This window comes from Nycticebus coucang, chromosome 6, assembly GCF_027406575.1.
Source record: "Nycticebus coucang isolate mNycCou1 chromosome 6, mNycCou1.pri, whole genome shotgun sequence".
Classification (NCBI taxonomy): domain Eukaryota; kingdom Metazoa; phylum Chordata; class Mammalia; order Primates; family Lorisidae; genus Nycticebus; species Nycticebus coucang.
In genome coordinates this window covers 67713620-67728550 of record NC_069785.1, presented here as the reverse complement: position 1 = coordinate 67728550, position 14931 = coordinate 67713620, and the positions used below count along the sequence as shown (strand labels likewise).

General features: G+C 37.3%; 1 protein-coding gene across 1 annotated transcript in view; it reads left to right on the top strand.

The window, feature by feature from the left end:
- CLPX (caseinolytic mitochondrial matrix peptidase chaperone subunit X) overlaps positions 1-14931 on the top strand; it is a 41360-nt gene that overhangs the window by 13094 nt on the left and 13335 nt on the right. Inside the window, exons 4-6 of the mRNA XM_053593209.1 lie at positions 7362-7516; positions 8433-8592; positions 10437-10478. Of these exons, the coding sequence (XP_053449184.1) occupies positions 7362-7516; positions 8433-8592; positions 10437-10478 (357 nt within the window). The remainder of the gene's footprint in view (positions 1-7361; positions 7517-8432; positions 8593-10436; positions 10479-14931) is intronic.

Here is a 14931-nt window from a genome sequence, read left to right as displayed (position 1 = left end):
TAAGCTCAGGAGTTCGAGGCCAGCCTAAGCAAGAGTGAGACCCTGTCTCTTAAAAAAAAAATACCCAGGCGTTGTGGTGGGTTCCTGTAGTCCCCACTATTCAGGAGGCTAAGGCAAGAGGATTGCTCGAGCCCACAAGTTTGAGGTTGCTGTGAGCAACAAGGATGCCGCAGCACTATTCAGGACAGCAGAGTAAGACTCTGTCTCAAAAAAAAAAAAAAAAAAGGAATAATAAATAAAATAAAGAAAAGAGCATACTTTTTAAAAAAGTTTAAAAATGTACTTTGCTTTGAACTTCTGAAAATAATTTAATTAATGATCCTTTAAAAAATTTCATGGCACATTGGTTGAAAATGACTGATTTAGATAAATGTGAGCTTTACTTGCAGGCCCCAGCAGTACATTAAGCCTTTCCTCCCTTGATTTTGCCTACCTATAACAAGGGGTTGCTTCCAGGTTGAGCATCCCTAATCTGAAAATCCAAAATCTGAAGTGCCCCAAAATCTAGAACTATTTGAGCACCAACAAGGAAATGCTCATTGGAGCATTTTGGATTCTGAATTTTCAGATAGGGATGCTTAACTGGTATATATTTCAGTAAATGTTGTAAAATCCAAAAAAGTTTGAACTTCAAAAGACTTCTGGTCCCAAGTATTTCAGATAATGGCTACTCAACCTGTATTTTGTTTGTATTTACATTTATTTATGTTTTAGTTTATAAATGTCTTAGGGTTGTTTTTTTTTTTTGTTTTTTTTTTGTCACTTGTAGTTCTTTTATGAATGGCCTTTTGGGATTTTTAATTGCAATAGAACTTCTGTAATTTGACCATCCAAGGGACTTTGTGAAACTGGTCAATATACAGAGGTAATCAGCATAAGGAACTAGCCTTACTGTGCCACTTACATATGGCGCATGTCTGGTCTATGAAAATTAAGTCAACTAAAGGAGGTGGTCAATGTAGGGCGGTGGTCAACTGTGGAGGCTTTACTATATTTTTAATTACTTGAGGAATGCATGTCTTCCTTTATAAAGAGTAGAACCTTATAGATAAAGCTACAGTTTCTGTAGTGTATCTTTGTTGAACATATGACTATTTTTTTATTTTTATTTAACATATGATTATTTTAAAAGTATAAGTGATATATTATTCATATTTTTGCAAATTGTTTTCAGTAAGCAATATTTTGAAAGCTATGTATGTTAATACAGTTGAATTTTAAACAAGGTGGGTTTGAACTGGGCACTTATATACAGCTTTTCAACCAAATGCAGATGACCTGCATATATGGAGAACCAACTTTCTGTATATGCAAGTTCTGCACAGCCAACTGCAGGACTAGAATGTGTGTGGATTTGGACACAGTGGGACAGTCCTGCAAACAGTCTCTGTGTATACTGAGGGACGACTGTACATACGGACCTAGTCCTTTCTTTTTTAGAATTTATTTTTACTGAGATTTTCACATACCATACAATTCACCCTCAGCGATTTTAATATATTTACTGAGTTTTACATGTATAATTGTCTCCACTAATCCCAAAACAGTTTACATCACCAGAGAAAGAAACCCCACTACCCTTAGTCACTGTGCACCTTCCTCTTCTCTTAGCCTTGGCAGCCAATAACTTCTTTCTGTCTCTGTGGATTTGTCTATTCTAGATATTTCTTATAATGGAATTACATAATATGTGGCATTTTGTGTCTGGCTTCTTTCACTTAGCACGTTTTATAGGTTTATCTGTGTTAAGGCATGTATCAGTATTTCATTGCTTTTTATGGCGGAAAAACACTCCATTGTTTGATGGACATTTGGATTGTTTCAACTATTTGGCTATTTTGAGTAATGGTGTTGTGACATTTGTGTATGTTCTTGTATGGACATACGTTTTTAATTCTCTTGGGTATATATTTAGGAGTAGAATCGCTGGGTCATATGGTAAGTGTTTAGTTTTTACAGAGTTGGCCAAACTGTTTCTCATGGCAGCCATACCATATTACAGTCAAAAATGTATGAGAGTTCCAATCTCTCCACTTTCTCTTCACCACTTATCTATTTTATTCATAGTAGTTGTGAAGTGGTATCTCATTGTGATTTTGATTTGCATTTCCCTGGTGACCCATGATGTTGAATATGTTTTCATATGCTTATTAGCCATTTGTATATTTTCTTTGGAGGAATGTCTGTTTAACTCCTTTGTTCATTTTTAAATTGAGTTATCTTTTTATTGTTGAGTTGAAGACTTCTTCATACATGTAATTTTTTTTTTTTTTTTTTTTTTTTGAGATGGAGTCTCACTTTGTCACCCTAGGTAGAATGCCATGGTGTCACAGCTCACAGCAATCTCCAACTCTTCAGGCTCATGTGATTCTCTTGCCTCAGACTCCCAAGTAGCTGGGACTACAGGCGCCCACCATAATGCCTGGCTATTTTTAGAGATGAGGTCTTGCTTTGGCTAAGACTGGTCTTGAACCCGTGAGCTGAGGCAATCTACCCGCCTCGGCCTCCCAGAGTGCTAAGATTATAGGCATGAGCCACTGTGTCTGGCCTTATACATGTATACAGACCCTTACCCAGATACATGATTTGCAAGTATTTTTTACTTTCTGGGTAGCTCTTTCTTTTTAAATGTCATATAGCAGGAGTTAGCTAACTTTTACTGTAAAAGGACAAATAACTATTTTAGGCCTCGTGGTCCGTATATATGCTCTCTGTTGTAACTCTTCTAATCAGCAACAGTGATAGACAATGTAAATGAATAAGTGTGGCTGTATCCCAATAAATCTTTGAATGTGGACACTGAGATTTGAATTTCATTTTTCTTTTCTTTTCTTTTTTTTTTTTTTTGAGACTTAGTCTCAGTCTGTCGCCTTTAATAGAGTGCCCTGGCATTGTTTCATAGCTCACAGCAACCTCAAACTCTTGGGCTCAAGCAATGCTCTTGCCTCAGCTCCCAACTAGCTGGGACTACACAACGCCCAGCTATTATTTGTTGCAATTGTCATTGTTGGCTAGCTGGCCTGGGCCAGGTTTGAACCTGCCAGCTTTGGTGTATGTGGCTGGCACCATAACCACTGTGCTACGGGCACTGAGCCAGCCAAGGTTTGAATTTCATATAACTTTCATTGTCATGATTTTTCCCTATTTATTTTTTTTCCCTAGAGTTTTTTTGTTTTGTTTTGTTTTTGAGACAGAGTCTTACTTTGTCACCCTGACTTTGAACTCTTGGGCTTAAGAGTTTCTTTTACCTCAGCTTCCCAAGTAAATGGGACTACAGGCACCTACCACAATGCCGGGCTGGTTTTTCTGTTTTTGGTAGAGACTGGGTCTGGATCTTTCTCAGGCTGATCTCAAACTCCTACCCTCAAGCAATCCATTCATTAGCCTCCCAAAGTGCTAGGATTACAGGCCCTTCTCTAATTATTTAAAAATACAAAAACTAAGGCTGGGCATGGTGGCTCATGCCTGTAATCATAGCAGGCTGGAAGGCTGAGGGGAGAGGATCACTTGAACCTAAAGAGTTTGAGACTAACCTGATCAAGAGCCAGATCCCTTCCATACTAAAAATAGAAAAAACTAGCTGGGCGCAATGCTCACACCTGAAGTCCTAGCTATTCTTTTTTTTTTTTTGGTTTTTGGCCGGGGCTAGGTTTGAACACCCCACCTCCGGCATATGGGACCAGCGCCCTACTCCTTGAGCCACAGGCACCGCCCAGTCCTAGCTATTCTTGACCCCAAGAGTTTGAGGTTGCTGTGAGCTATGATGCAACAGCACTCTATTGAGGGTGACAAAGTGAGACTCTCTGTTTAAAAAAAATAAATAAATAAAGCTCAGTGCCCATTCTCAGTAGTTAGGGCACTGGCCACATACACCGAAGCTGGCGAGTTCAAATCTGCCCTGGGCCTGCTAAATGACAATGACTACTGCAACAAAAAAATAGCTAGGCATTGTGGTGGGTGGGTGTAGTCCCAGTTACTTGAGAGGCTGAAGCAAGAGAATCACCTAAGCGCAAGAATTTGAGGTAACTATGAGCTGTGACGTCATGGCACTCTACTAAAGGCAACATAGTGAGACTCTGTCTCAAAAAGGAAAGAAAATCATCAAATTGATGATAATTATTAGAAATAATATCTAAGACATTTTTTATTATAGGACTTATAGAATATGTGGCATTTTTTAGTTTTGTTTGACCCACTTAAAAAAATAACTTGACACATATGAATTTTATCTTTTCTTTTTTTTTTTTTTTGAGACAGAGTCTCACTATGTTGCCCTCAGTAGAGTGCTGTTGTGTCACAGCTCACAGCAACCTCAAACTCTTGGGCTCAAGTGATTCTCTTGCCTCAGCCTCCCAAGTAGCTGGGACTACAGGCACCTGCCACAACACCGAGCTGGCTATTTTTTGTTGCATTTGTCATTGTTGGTTAGCTGGCCCAGCTGGGTTCGAACTTGCCACCTTGGGTGTATGTGGCTGGCACCATAACCACTGTGCTACAGGCGCCAAGCCATGAATTTTATTTTTGGTAGAGCCTTTAGTTATTTTTATGTGTGTAATACTTAAAAAAAAAAAAAAATTTTTTTTTTTTTTTTTTTTTTTTGAGACAGAGTTTTACTTTGTTACCAGAGCTCGAGTGCAGTGGCATCTTCATAACTCACTGCAACTCTAACTCATGCCACCACCATGCCTGGTTAATTTTGTTATTTTTTGTAGAGATGGGGTCTTGCTGTTGTGCCAGCTAGTCTTCAACTCCTGGCCTCTCTCTAAATCAAGAAATCCTCCTACCGTGGCCTCTTAAAGTTCTGGGATTATAGGTGTGAGCCACTGTGCTCTGTCCCAGATAGTCTTTGAGTATAATACTTTTTGATGGCTTACTATATTGCTGTGTCTCTTGGGGTTGGAATTAAACTTCTCTGCAGTGGTTTAGAGATTTTATGGTGGGCCTTGTACAGAATTGTGAGGAACTTTCATTTAAACAATCTAACAAAAAGGTTTTAACTAAGGTAGTCTTTCTTCCACAACACCCGGCTATTTTTTGTTACAGTTGTTGTTGTTTAGCAGGCCCAAACCGGGCTGGAACCAGCCACCCTCAGTGTAAATTTAAACCAGCACCCCTCAAGCTAGACCTCCCATTTGATCCTGCAGTCCCATTACTGGGCATCTACCCAGAAGGAAAAAAATCCTTTTATCATAAGGACACTTGTACTAGACTGTTTATTGCAGCTCAATTTACAATCGCCAAAATGTGGAAACAGCCTAAATGCCCACCAACCCAGGAATGGATTAACAAGCTGTGGTATATGTATACCATGGAATACGATTCAGCCATTAAAAAAAATGGAGATTTTACATTCTTCGTATCAACCTGGATGGAAGTAGAAGACATTATTCTTAGTAAAGCATCACAAGAATGGAGAAGCATGAATCCTATGTACTCAATTTTGATATGAGGACAATTAATGACAATTAAGGTTATGGGGGGGGAGCAGAAAGGGACGGAGGGAGGGGGGTGGGGCCTTGGTGTGTGTCACACTTTATGGGAGCAAGACATTGCAAGAGGGACTTTACCTAACAATTGCAATCAGTGTAACCTGGCTTATTGTACCCTCAATGAATCCCCAACAATTAAAAAAAAAAGAACCAGCACTCTACCCACTGAGTTACAGGTGCTGCCCTTTTTTTTTTTTTTTTCCATCGTCATTGCTATTTAGCTGGCCCTGGCTAGGTTCGAACCCGCCACCCTCAGTGTATGTGGCTAATGCCATAACCACTGTGCTACCCGCGCCGAGCCTTCAGGCCATGTATTTTATATAAAGGGTATAGATTAGGTGAAGTAATCATTTCAAGGGAAGAGGTCTATTTATCCCCTGGTAATTTAACAAAATTAGATCTTTGCCCCTTAATTTTAGGAGTAAAAAAAAATATGCATTGCAATAGTTGTAATTTTTTCCCAAGGTAGTATTTTGATAAACAAGTCAAATCCTTGAACTTGAGTATATGTTGAACTTGATTCAGTGTAAAATTGTAAATTCCAGTTGAATTTAAGCAATCCTTCAACAGTAAAGCAAAAAGGGATATGATTTGTTGGTGTTTAATCTCTTTCCCTTTGACCTAATTTCCTAGAGAAATATTTTGTTCTTGGGCCAGATTTTCCTGTCACACAGCCTGAACTAGATTGGAGGTATCTTTGCCCTTTAATCCTCGCCCTGTTTCTCACCAGTAGCAATTGTAAAATGGTGCCTCATAAAGGCATTGACCATCTTTCCCAATGATGGGAAATGGTAAATACGTATCTGGGCTTGTGTTAATTGCAGGCATTTGGAATAACTTGGTCTCTTTCTTGAACATACATGAGGCCTCTTACAGTTTGAAGTTTGCTATTAGAATTTATCCACAAGTTGGGGTTTTTTTGGTTGGTTGGTTTTGGTTTTTTGAGACCAAGTCTCACTCTGTCACCTTGGGCAGACTGTTGTGGCATCATCATAGCTCTCAGCAGTTAACATTAAACTCCTGGGCTCAAGCCATCCTCTTGCCTCAGCCTCCCAAGTAGCTGGGACTATAGGCATGTATCATCACTTTTTTCTATTTTTAGTAGAGATGGGGCCTCACTCTTGCTCAGGCTGGTCTCAAACTCCTGAGCTCAAGCAGTACACCTGCCTGGCCTCCCCAAAGTGCTAGCATTATAGGAGTGAACCACTGGGCCCAGGCTTTGTATGATTACCTTTAAATCAAATCAGTATGACTGAGAAGTTATTATTTTGTTTGTTTCTTAGTGGTTTTTTGGTCATAGAAATAGGGACTAGTGAATTAGTTAGAGATGAAACAAGGAAGATATGAAATAACTATATATTTACCAAGTCAGAATTTTGAAATACTCATAGATTTGAGAGAACCTAAAGAATATACCTTTTTACATTTTTAGTTATTGAAACAGATTTTCTTCTTTAACTTCTGTGTATTTTTTAAATTTTTCATAATAAAATATTGGAAAAATAGATTAACCTATTTGTACTTTTTTTATAGTTTGTTTATTCAGGTATTTCAGTAAAATATATGACTAATCAGTATTCTCAAAATGGTTTGTAAAATTATCTCTAATGAATGAAAAGTTTAAGAATTTCAATCATTCTTTTAAGTATGTCACAAAATGAAAGAAACTAGAGGAAATGAACAAAAGGTAGTCTACTGAACTCCTATATCTTTGTAGTATACTTGGAGTGTCAGTGAGGCTGTACGGCTAGCGGAGCAATCTGTAATTCTGCTTTTTGTCAAGTGCAGAGCTTTTGATTATAGTGAGTCTTATATGTTAAGTGCTACTGACGTTTTTTATTTTATTCTACTGACCTCTGTTTTCTTTTACAGCATCCACACGTTTTGTCAAGTGTGAAAAATGTCATCATTTTTTTGTTGTGCTATCTGAAGCAGACTCAAAGAAAAGCATAATTAAAGAACCTGAATCAGCAGCCGAAGCTGTAAAATTGGCATTCCAACAGAAACCACCTCCACCCCCCAAGAAGGTATAGTTTTTAGCTTAGTATAGTTTACTTTTTTTTTATTTTTTTTTTGGCTGGGGCTAGGTTTGAACCCGCCGCCTCCAGCATATGGGACCGGCGCCCTACTTTTTTTTTTTTTTGACAGTCTCACTTTGTTACCTTTAGTAGAGTGCCCTGGAGTCACAGCTAACAGCAACCTCAAACTCTTGGATCAAGTGATCTTCTTGGGATCTTCCTGGGACTACAGTTTAGAGATGCTTGCTCTTTCTCAGGCTTGTCTCAAACTCCTGAGCTCAAGCAATCCACCTGCCTTGGCGTCCCAAGTAGCTAGGACTACAGGTGCACACCACAACACCTGGATAATTTTTTTTTATTTTTAGTAGAGACTGGGTCTTGCTCTTGTTCAGGCTGGTCTGGAACTCCTGAGGTCAAGCAGTCCTCCTGCCTTAGCCTTCCAGAGTGCTAGGATTTCAGGCGTGAGCCACTGCCAACTATAGAATGGCTTTTGATTTTGTATAATGCCTGTTTCTGAAAAGGTTAGTTTTCTAATATGTTATCTTTGTGAAGAATATTATTTACATGATTAAGTATAGGAAGGATTTATTTTAATGATCTATATTAATGATGATACTTTTAGACCCATGGTGGCATGTGTAAGAGACTTTAATATTAACTTTAAAAACAGTATCAATTGCATTATTTATAGAACAGAACCTAGCATACCACAAGAAGGAAAACAAATGAATTATGTTTTTGTTCATTTAGTGTTTAGGGCCTCTGAATCATTGCTATATAATATATTATGCCCTTGTCATTTTATTTTTAATGACAGTTGTTGCTCAAATTTAAAACTGTAAGCAGGTATTTTCAGTATTTAACTTCTTAATGTGTATGTTTATCAGAGCTCATAGTAAATCACTCACACTTAATCATTTTTCAGATTTACAACTACCTCGACAAGTATGTTGTTGGCCAGTCATTTGCTAAGAAGGTGCTTTCAGTTGCTGTGTACAATCATTATAAGAGAATATATAATAATATCCCAGCTAATTTGAGACAGCAAGCAGAAGTTGAGAAGCAGACGTCATTAACACCTAGAGGTTAGTGTTTTGATAGTTGACCTAAATAAAGATTACTATGCTTAGACATAATTTATTTGTAACTAACTCCTTGCTTTTGTTTTAAAATACTTTTACTGCAGCATTTTTCAAAGTGGAGGTCACTTCCCATGAGAGGGGGTCATGAAATCACTCTGGTAGATTGCCAACTAGCATTTCTTTGAAAAATATTTATTTGTTTGTTTGTTTATTTTATTTATTTATTTATTTTTTGAGATGGAGTCTCACTATGTTGCCCTGGGTAGAATACTGTAGCGTCACAGCTCACAGCAACCTCCAACTCTTGAGCTTAAGTGATTCTCTTGCCTCAGTCTCCCAAGTAGCTGGGACTACAGGTACCCGCCACAATGCCCAGCTATTTTTTGGTTGTAGTGGTCATTGTTGTTTGGCAGGCCTGGGCTGGATTCGAACTTGTCAGCTCCGGGATATATGGCCCTAGCCACTGAGCTACAGGTGCTGAGCCTGAAAAATATTTAATAGGTATACATAGAGAATACCAGAGTACATTTACTTGTGATTAAGGTAAACATTGTTTCTTAAAACTTCTCTTTTTAGTTATGTGTTCATGGGTTCTGAATCACAAAGTAATAAGTATTTCTTATTGAAGATCTCTATAAAAAATGTTTGAAAGCCACTGAAGTAGAGATTGAAATATCTTTGAATTATAGACTTTACCACTAGATCCCCATGGATAGATGACTGCATGTTCTGTACAACTCTGAGTTCTTCTCTTTGGGTTCAGGATGCAGAATTTCATTCGCCTATGTCAGAGATATGTAGAGGTGCTAACTTTTAATATATTAACACGCCTAGCCATCTTTCCTCTTCGGGCCCTAGCTATAGAGTGCAAGGTTAAAGGAAAATTTGTAAGTAATTGAAAGTGCAATTCCAATTAATGATAGATTCTAATATACCAATATACTACAATTTCAATTTATTGTGGGCAATTATGTGTTTCATTAATAGAATGATATTTTTAAAAAATCTGTGAATAAGTAAAATGTAAATATTTCAAGTTGACCAGATAGCCCTGATTTCTGATTTAGGCCCACAATCTATTATAGATTCTTTTAGTCATTGTACAATTTGAAGTTTTGCTAAATCCTCAAATTTATAAAACTACACTATCTTTTGGTTATCTCTGGTAGCTACTAAACATATAACTGATTTCTATGAGGATACTCGTTCACTTGCTGAACTTACTGCAAAATAGTTATGTGATAGCATCAATTACTTTATTTTTAGAAAGTGTAAGTCATAACTAATGGAAGTCTTGGAACCTTCATTTTTAAACTAACTTTTTCAAAAGCACTGTCTAATCATGGAGCAGAATGATTTTTGGTCCCTGCAGTGTATCAATACATAAGATCTTCTAGTGCAGACAGAGCAAATGGTTATGATATTAATATATGAGGGGTTTTAACTCTTTTTTTTTTTTTTTTTTTGTGGTTTTTGGCCAGGGCTGGGTTTGAACCCGCCACCTCTGGCATATGGGACCGGCGCCCTACTCCTTGAGCCACAGGCGTCACCCTTGGGGGGTTTTAACTCTTATGGAAGACTTAAATTATATTCTTTTCTTAAAATAGATAGTAATTTTGCATTTGACAAATGTCAGTATTGGACAACCATCATTGAGCATGGTTTTGTTTTAATATAGAAAGGATGTAGCATATATATTTCATAATGTGAAAAGCTGAAAAAATGTTAATGAACATATCCTTTAAATATATTTTGAAGAGAGCAGGAAGTGTGATACTTATTGTTTGTTTCCCCAAACCAAACAAATGTGTAATATTTTCATGTTGCCATTTTCATCCTTTTCTTAGAGTTAGAAATAAGAAGACGGGAGGATGAGTACAGATTTACAAGTAAGTGATGTCTACTCAGGTCCTCATCTGTAATCATTCTTTCTTTTGACATTGACCTCAGTGAAGTGTCAGCAGTAATAATAGTAGACATGTATTTATTTTCTTAGGTATTACCAAGAAAGATATATATTATCTAAATATGTTTCTCATACATGGTACATATAACTTTGGAATAGTTTTTTTGTAACTAATTTGTGTCATTTGTGTATGTTGGGTTATTTCAGATACTTGATTTTATCTTTTCTGTTGTGATACTTCTTAAAGCCTAACTTAAGGGAAATATCAAGTATTATATATAGTTTCCCACTATGAATATGGACATTAATAGAATATATGGTTCTTTAAATCTATAGGATGCATTTTATATCTTTTTTTTTTTTTTGCCAAACTATAATTAGAGTTGGCCTGCTTGTAAGTGATAGGAATTTTGGGGAGGCAAGGCATATTATTTTCTAGTTACTCTTTGCCAGAAACCAGAGTTTCTTCTTTCTTGGTATTTATGAAAAGTATATTGCCTTCCAAATCATGAATAAGCCTTAATTCATTGTTCCCAGCCCTGAATTACCTCTGTAAATATTACATGGTCTGATGGAGGGTGTGGAAGGACTTGATACACAAAGGACGGTAGCCATTCTGATTTCTTACATGCACTCCTTTGTTAGGTAGACATAGTTGCTGCACAGAGAATAAAGGTTCCAGGGTGTCTTAGAAGAATTCACATTGCTGTTTGTTTTAATAATTGAAATAATAAAAGAAAATTGGCTAAGTATGATACTTTTACATTTGCCCTTGCACCAAGGAGTACTTTTTTTTAGAGATAGAGTCTCACTTTGTCACCCTCAGTAGAGTGCTGTGGCGTCACAGCTCACAGCAACCTCCAGTTCTTGGGCTTAGGTGATTCTCTTGCCTCAGCCTCCCAAGTAGCTGGGACTACAGGCGCCTGCCACAACACCCAACTTTTTTTTTGTTGTTGTTGCAGTTTGGCCAGGGCCGGGTTCAAAACCGCCACCCTCCGTATATGGGGCCAGCACCCTACTCACTGAGCCACAGGTGCCACCGCACCAAGGAGTATTAAATATCTACTATTTGAAGTGTGTCATATATATAGGATGAGCCATGAGAATGTAATTGGTTTACCAACTCTGGCATGACTTTTATAACATGTAATAAAACTATCTTCAGTTATTTTTAAATTTTTAATGCTGATTATACCATGCATAGTAAAATTGAGAAATATAATAAATGAAACAATTAGATTATATATAGGCATGTATGGCCTAAATAATAAAATGAAACAGTTAGATTACATATAAGCATGTACGGCCTAAATAATAAACTTTAGGGACATGTATAATTTTTATTTTATTATCAAAACTATAATGAAGGACAGCGCCTGTGGCTCAAAGGAGTAGGGCACCAGCCCCATATGCTGGAGGTGGCAGGTTCAAACCCAGCCCCAGCCAAAAACTGCAAAAAATAAATAAATAAATAAATAAAATAAAAATAAATATATATAGAAATATTCAGTCAATATCATACTCATAAATTTGAGCTTATAGCTAGTGAAACTAATGTGAATTAGTAAAGAAAGTCTATAGTGAGTATTTTGAAAGACATGTCATATATGTAGTGATGTAACTTAAAATGTTAACAGTATTTTTTTTTTTTCTTTGAGACAGTCTCACTGCCTTGGGTAGAGTACCATGGTGTCACAGCTCACAGCCACCTCAAACTCCTGGGCTTAAGCGATCCTTTTGCCTCAGCCTCCCAAGTAGCTGGGACTACAGGCATCTACCACAATGCCTAGCTATTGTTTTGTTGAAGTTGTCACTTGTTTAGCAGGCCCAGAACAGGTTCGAACCCACCAGCTCTGGTGTATGTGGCCAGCGCCCTAACCACTGAGCTATGGGCGCCAAGCCAACGTTAACAATATTAAAGAACTTAGGTAAAAGCAATTTGTAATTATATTGATGACTTGGAAACAAATATTTCAAAAGCTTAAATATAATTTATGGTCTTCTGTGGTTTAGTTGTTTTATATGGGATTTCAGGTCCTAAAGTTAGGACCTAACTTTTGGCATTAGACCCAAATTATATATAATTGAAATTATTTTTGGGGAGGCGCCTGTGGCTCAAAGGAGTAGGGCGCCAGCCCCATATACCGGAGGTGGCAGGTTCAGACTCGGCCCTGGCCAAAAAAATTATTTTTTAACTCTCTTTAGAAATCACACATTAGAAACCAGCATACAACTTTTAGAAAGATTGACACAACTATTTCTTTCCCCCCATTATTGGAACATAATGTTGTTTCTTAAGGTGAGCATCAGGTGATGTATTTGACTTTGATTTAAGGGCTGTGTTGTACAAATAATTAAGCACTAGAAATATAACAATAATAATTGTAGTTTCTTCTGTTAACACTTGTAAAACTATCTGCCAGGCACTTTTCTAAATGTTTTATATATGTTAATTGATTTAATGTTTCCAAAATCCCAAATCTGTGAGATGGAAAATATTATTTTTTACCTTCATTTTACAGATAAGAACACTGAAGCACAGACATTTTAAGTAACTTGTCCATGGCTACAAGCTGGCAAGCTTTGTGCAAAGCATACTAGCCTGCTTGCTCGTAGTGCTTCTCATTATAGAGAGCTGCTTACACAGTGGGACAGATATGCAAGAATAGGAACTAAATGAACAATTAGGAGAGTCATCTCAAGTTTACTCTGGGGCACATCTTCAGAGAATAGAATGATGTACGTTACCTATATCTTTTAAATTATTTACTTTTTTTAACTTGAATCATTGAGTAAGTTAAATACATATATCATGAGACTACTATAGTTAATATTATGCCTCTCAATTTTTTTCAAATTATTAATCTAAATCTTGTGTGTGGGTGTCAGAAAGAGGGAAGCAAGCCTTGGGCCTGCTAGCCTCACTTATTCCAAACTCTGTCTAAATAATTTTTTCCTGGTGGGAAGAGCTAAGCTTAAGCAAAGCCCCTTCATGTATTGTCACAGGTTCCTAACCAGATTTGGTGAGATTTAAAAAAAAAACACACACACACAAAACTTGCTAATGACAATGTAACTAGTCTCGGATAGCAGACTAAGTTTTCTTTTTCTTTTTGAGACAGTCTCACTTTGTTACCCTGGGTAGAGTGCCCTACCATCATAGCTTATAGCAACTACAAACTCTTGGCTCAAGCTGTACTCCTCAGTCTCCCGAGTAGCTGGGACTACAGGTGTCTGCCACAACATCTGGCTAGTTTATCAATTTTTAGTAGAGACAGGGACTTGCTCTTGCTCAGGCTGGTCTCCGATTCCTTTGTTCGGGTCATCTACCAGTCTCGGCCTCCCAGAGTATTGGGACTGCCTGGCCATTCTTTACCCATTTCTTAGAAACAACCCAAAAATAAATCCAGAAAAGATAAACAAGTTTGATATGATCACAAAAACCTCAAATGCTGAGAACCAGGAACAATCTGGATATTTACAAATCTGGTTACTCTTTCTTGAAAGACTATTTCATTTTTTTTCCCTGAGCCAATGAAAATGAGAATAAAGATTTATTTTTGCAGAGACCCAGCTGATAAACTGATATAATTCACCAGCAATGTCAGTGCCATCTAGTTAAGTGTTACGTCTCTAGTAAAGGACTAGAAAGAGCCATTGAGATCCAAGAAAATCACAGATTCATGTAGGGCCAGAGATACTGATATTTGCCATATTTGGTTTCTGTGATAGACTCACAGAATCATTTTTAGATATGGAAGAGAATGTGAAGGTCATATGTCTCATTTTCATGTTATGGGTAAAGAAGCAATTTTAGGAAAGGTAAATGACTTAACCATGGTCCCATAACCAGGCAGAAACATAACTGAGGCTAGAACCCTAGTTTCCTAATTCTCAGTTCATTGTTTTCCCTTTTTTCTACAGTCCTGCTGCTTTTCCTTTGTACTCAAAAAAATATATGTGCTTTTGTTTATCTTGGTTTTTTGTTTTTCTTTTCTTTTTTTTTTTTTTTTGAGGCAGAATAAAGTGCCGCTGTGGCCTCAGATCACAGCAACCTCAAACTCCTGGGCTTAAGCAATACTACCCTCTTGCCTCAGCCTCCCTAGTAGCTGGGACTACAAATGCCTGCCCCTACACCTAGCTAGTTTTTCTGTTTTTAGTAGAGGTGATTTTCACTCTTGCTCAGGCTGGTCTCCAACTCATGAGCCACTGCATCTGGCCCTTTTGTTTATCTTTTAAAGTACCTCCAAATCAACGGCCTTTTATTCTTATACCTTCCAACCATGTTCTTGAAATTAATAGGAAGTATTATTGGCTATTTTATTGATTAAGAAACAGAAACACAGTGTTTACATGACTTAAGCTAAGTCATACAACTAGAGACAAAAGGAAAGCCTAAACCTAAAGCTGACTCCTAGCACTGTTCTCCCAGTGCT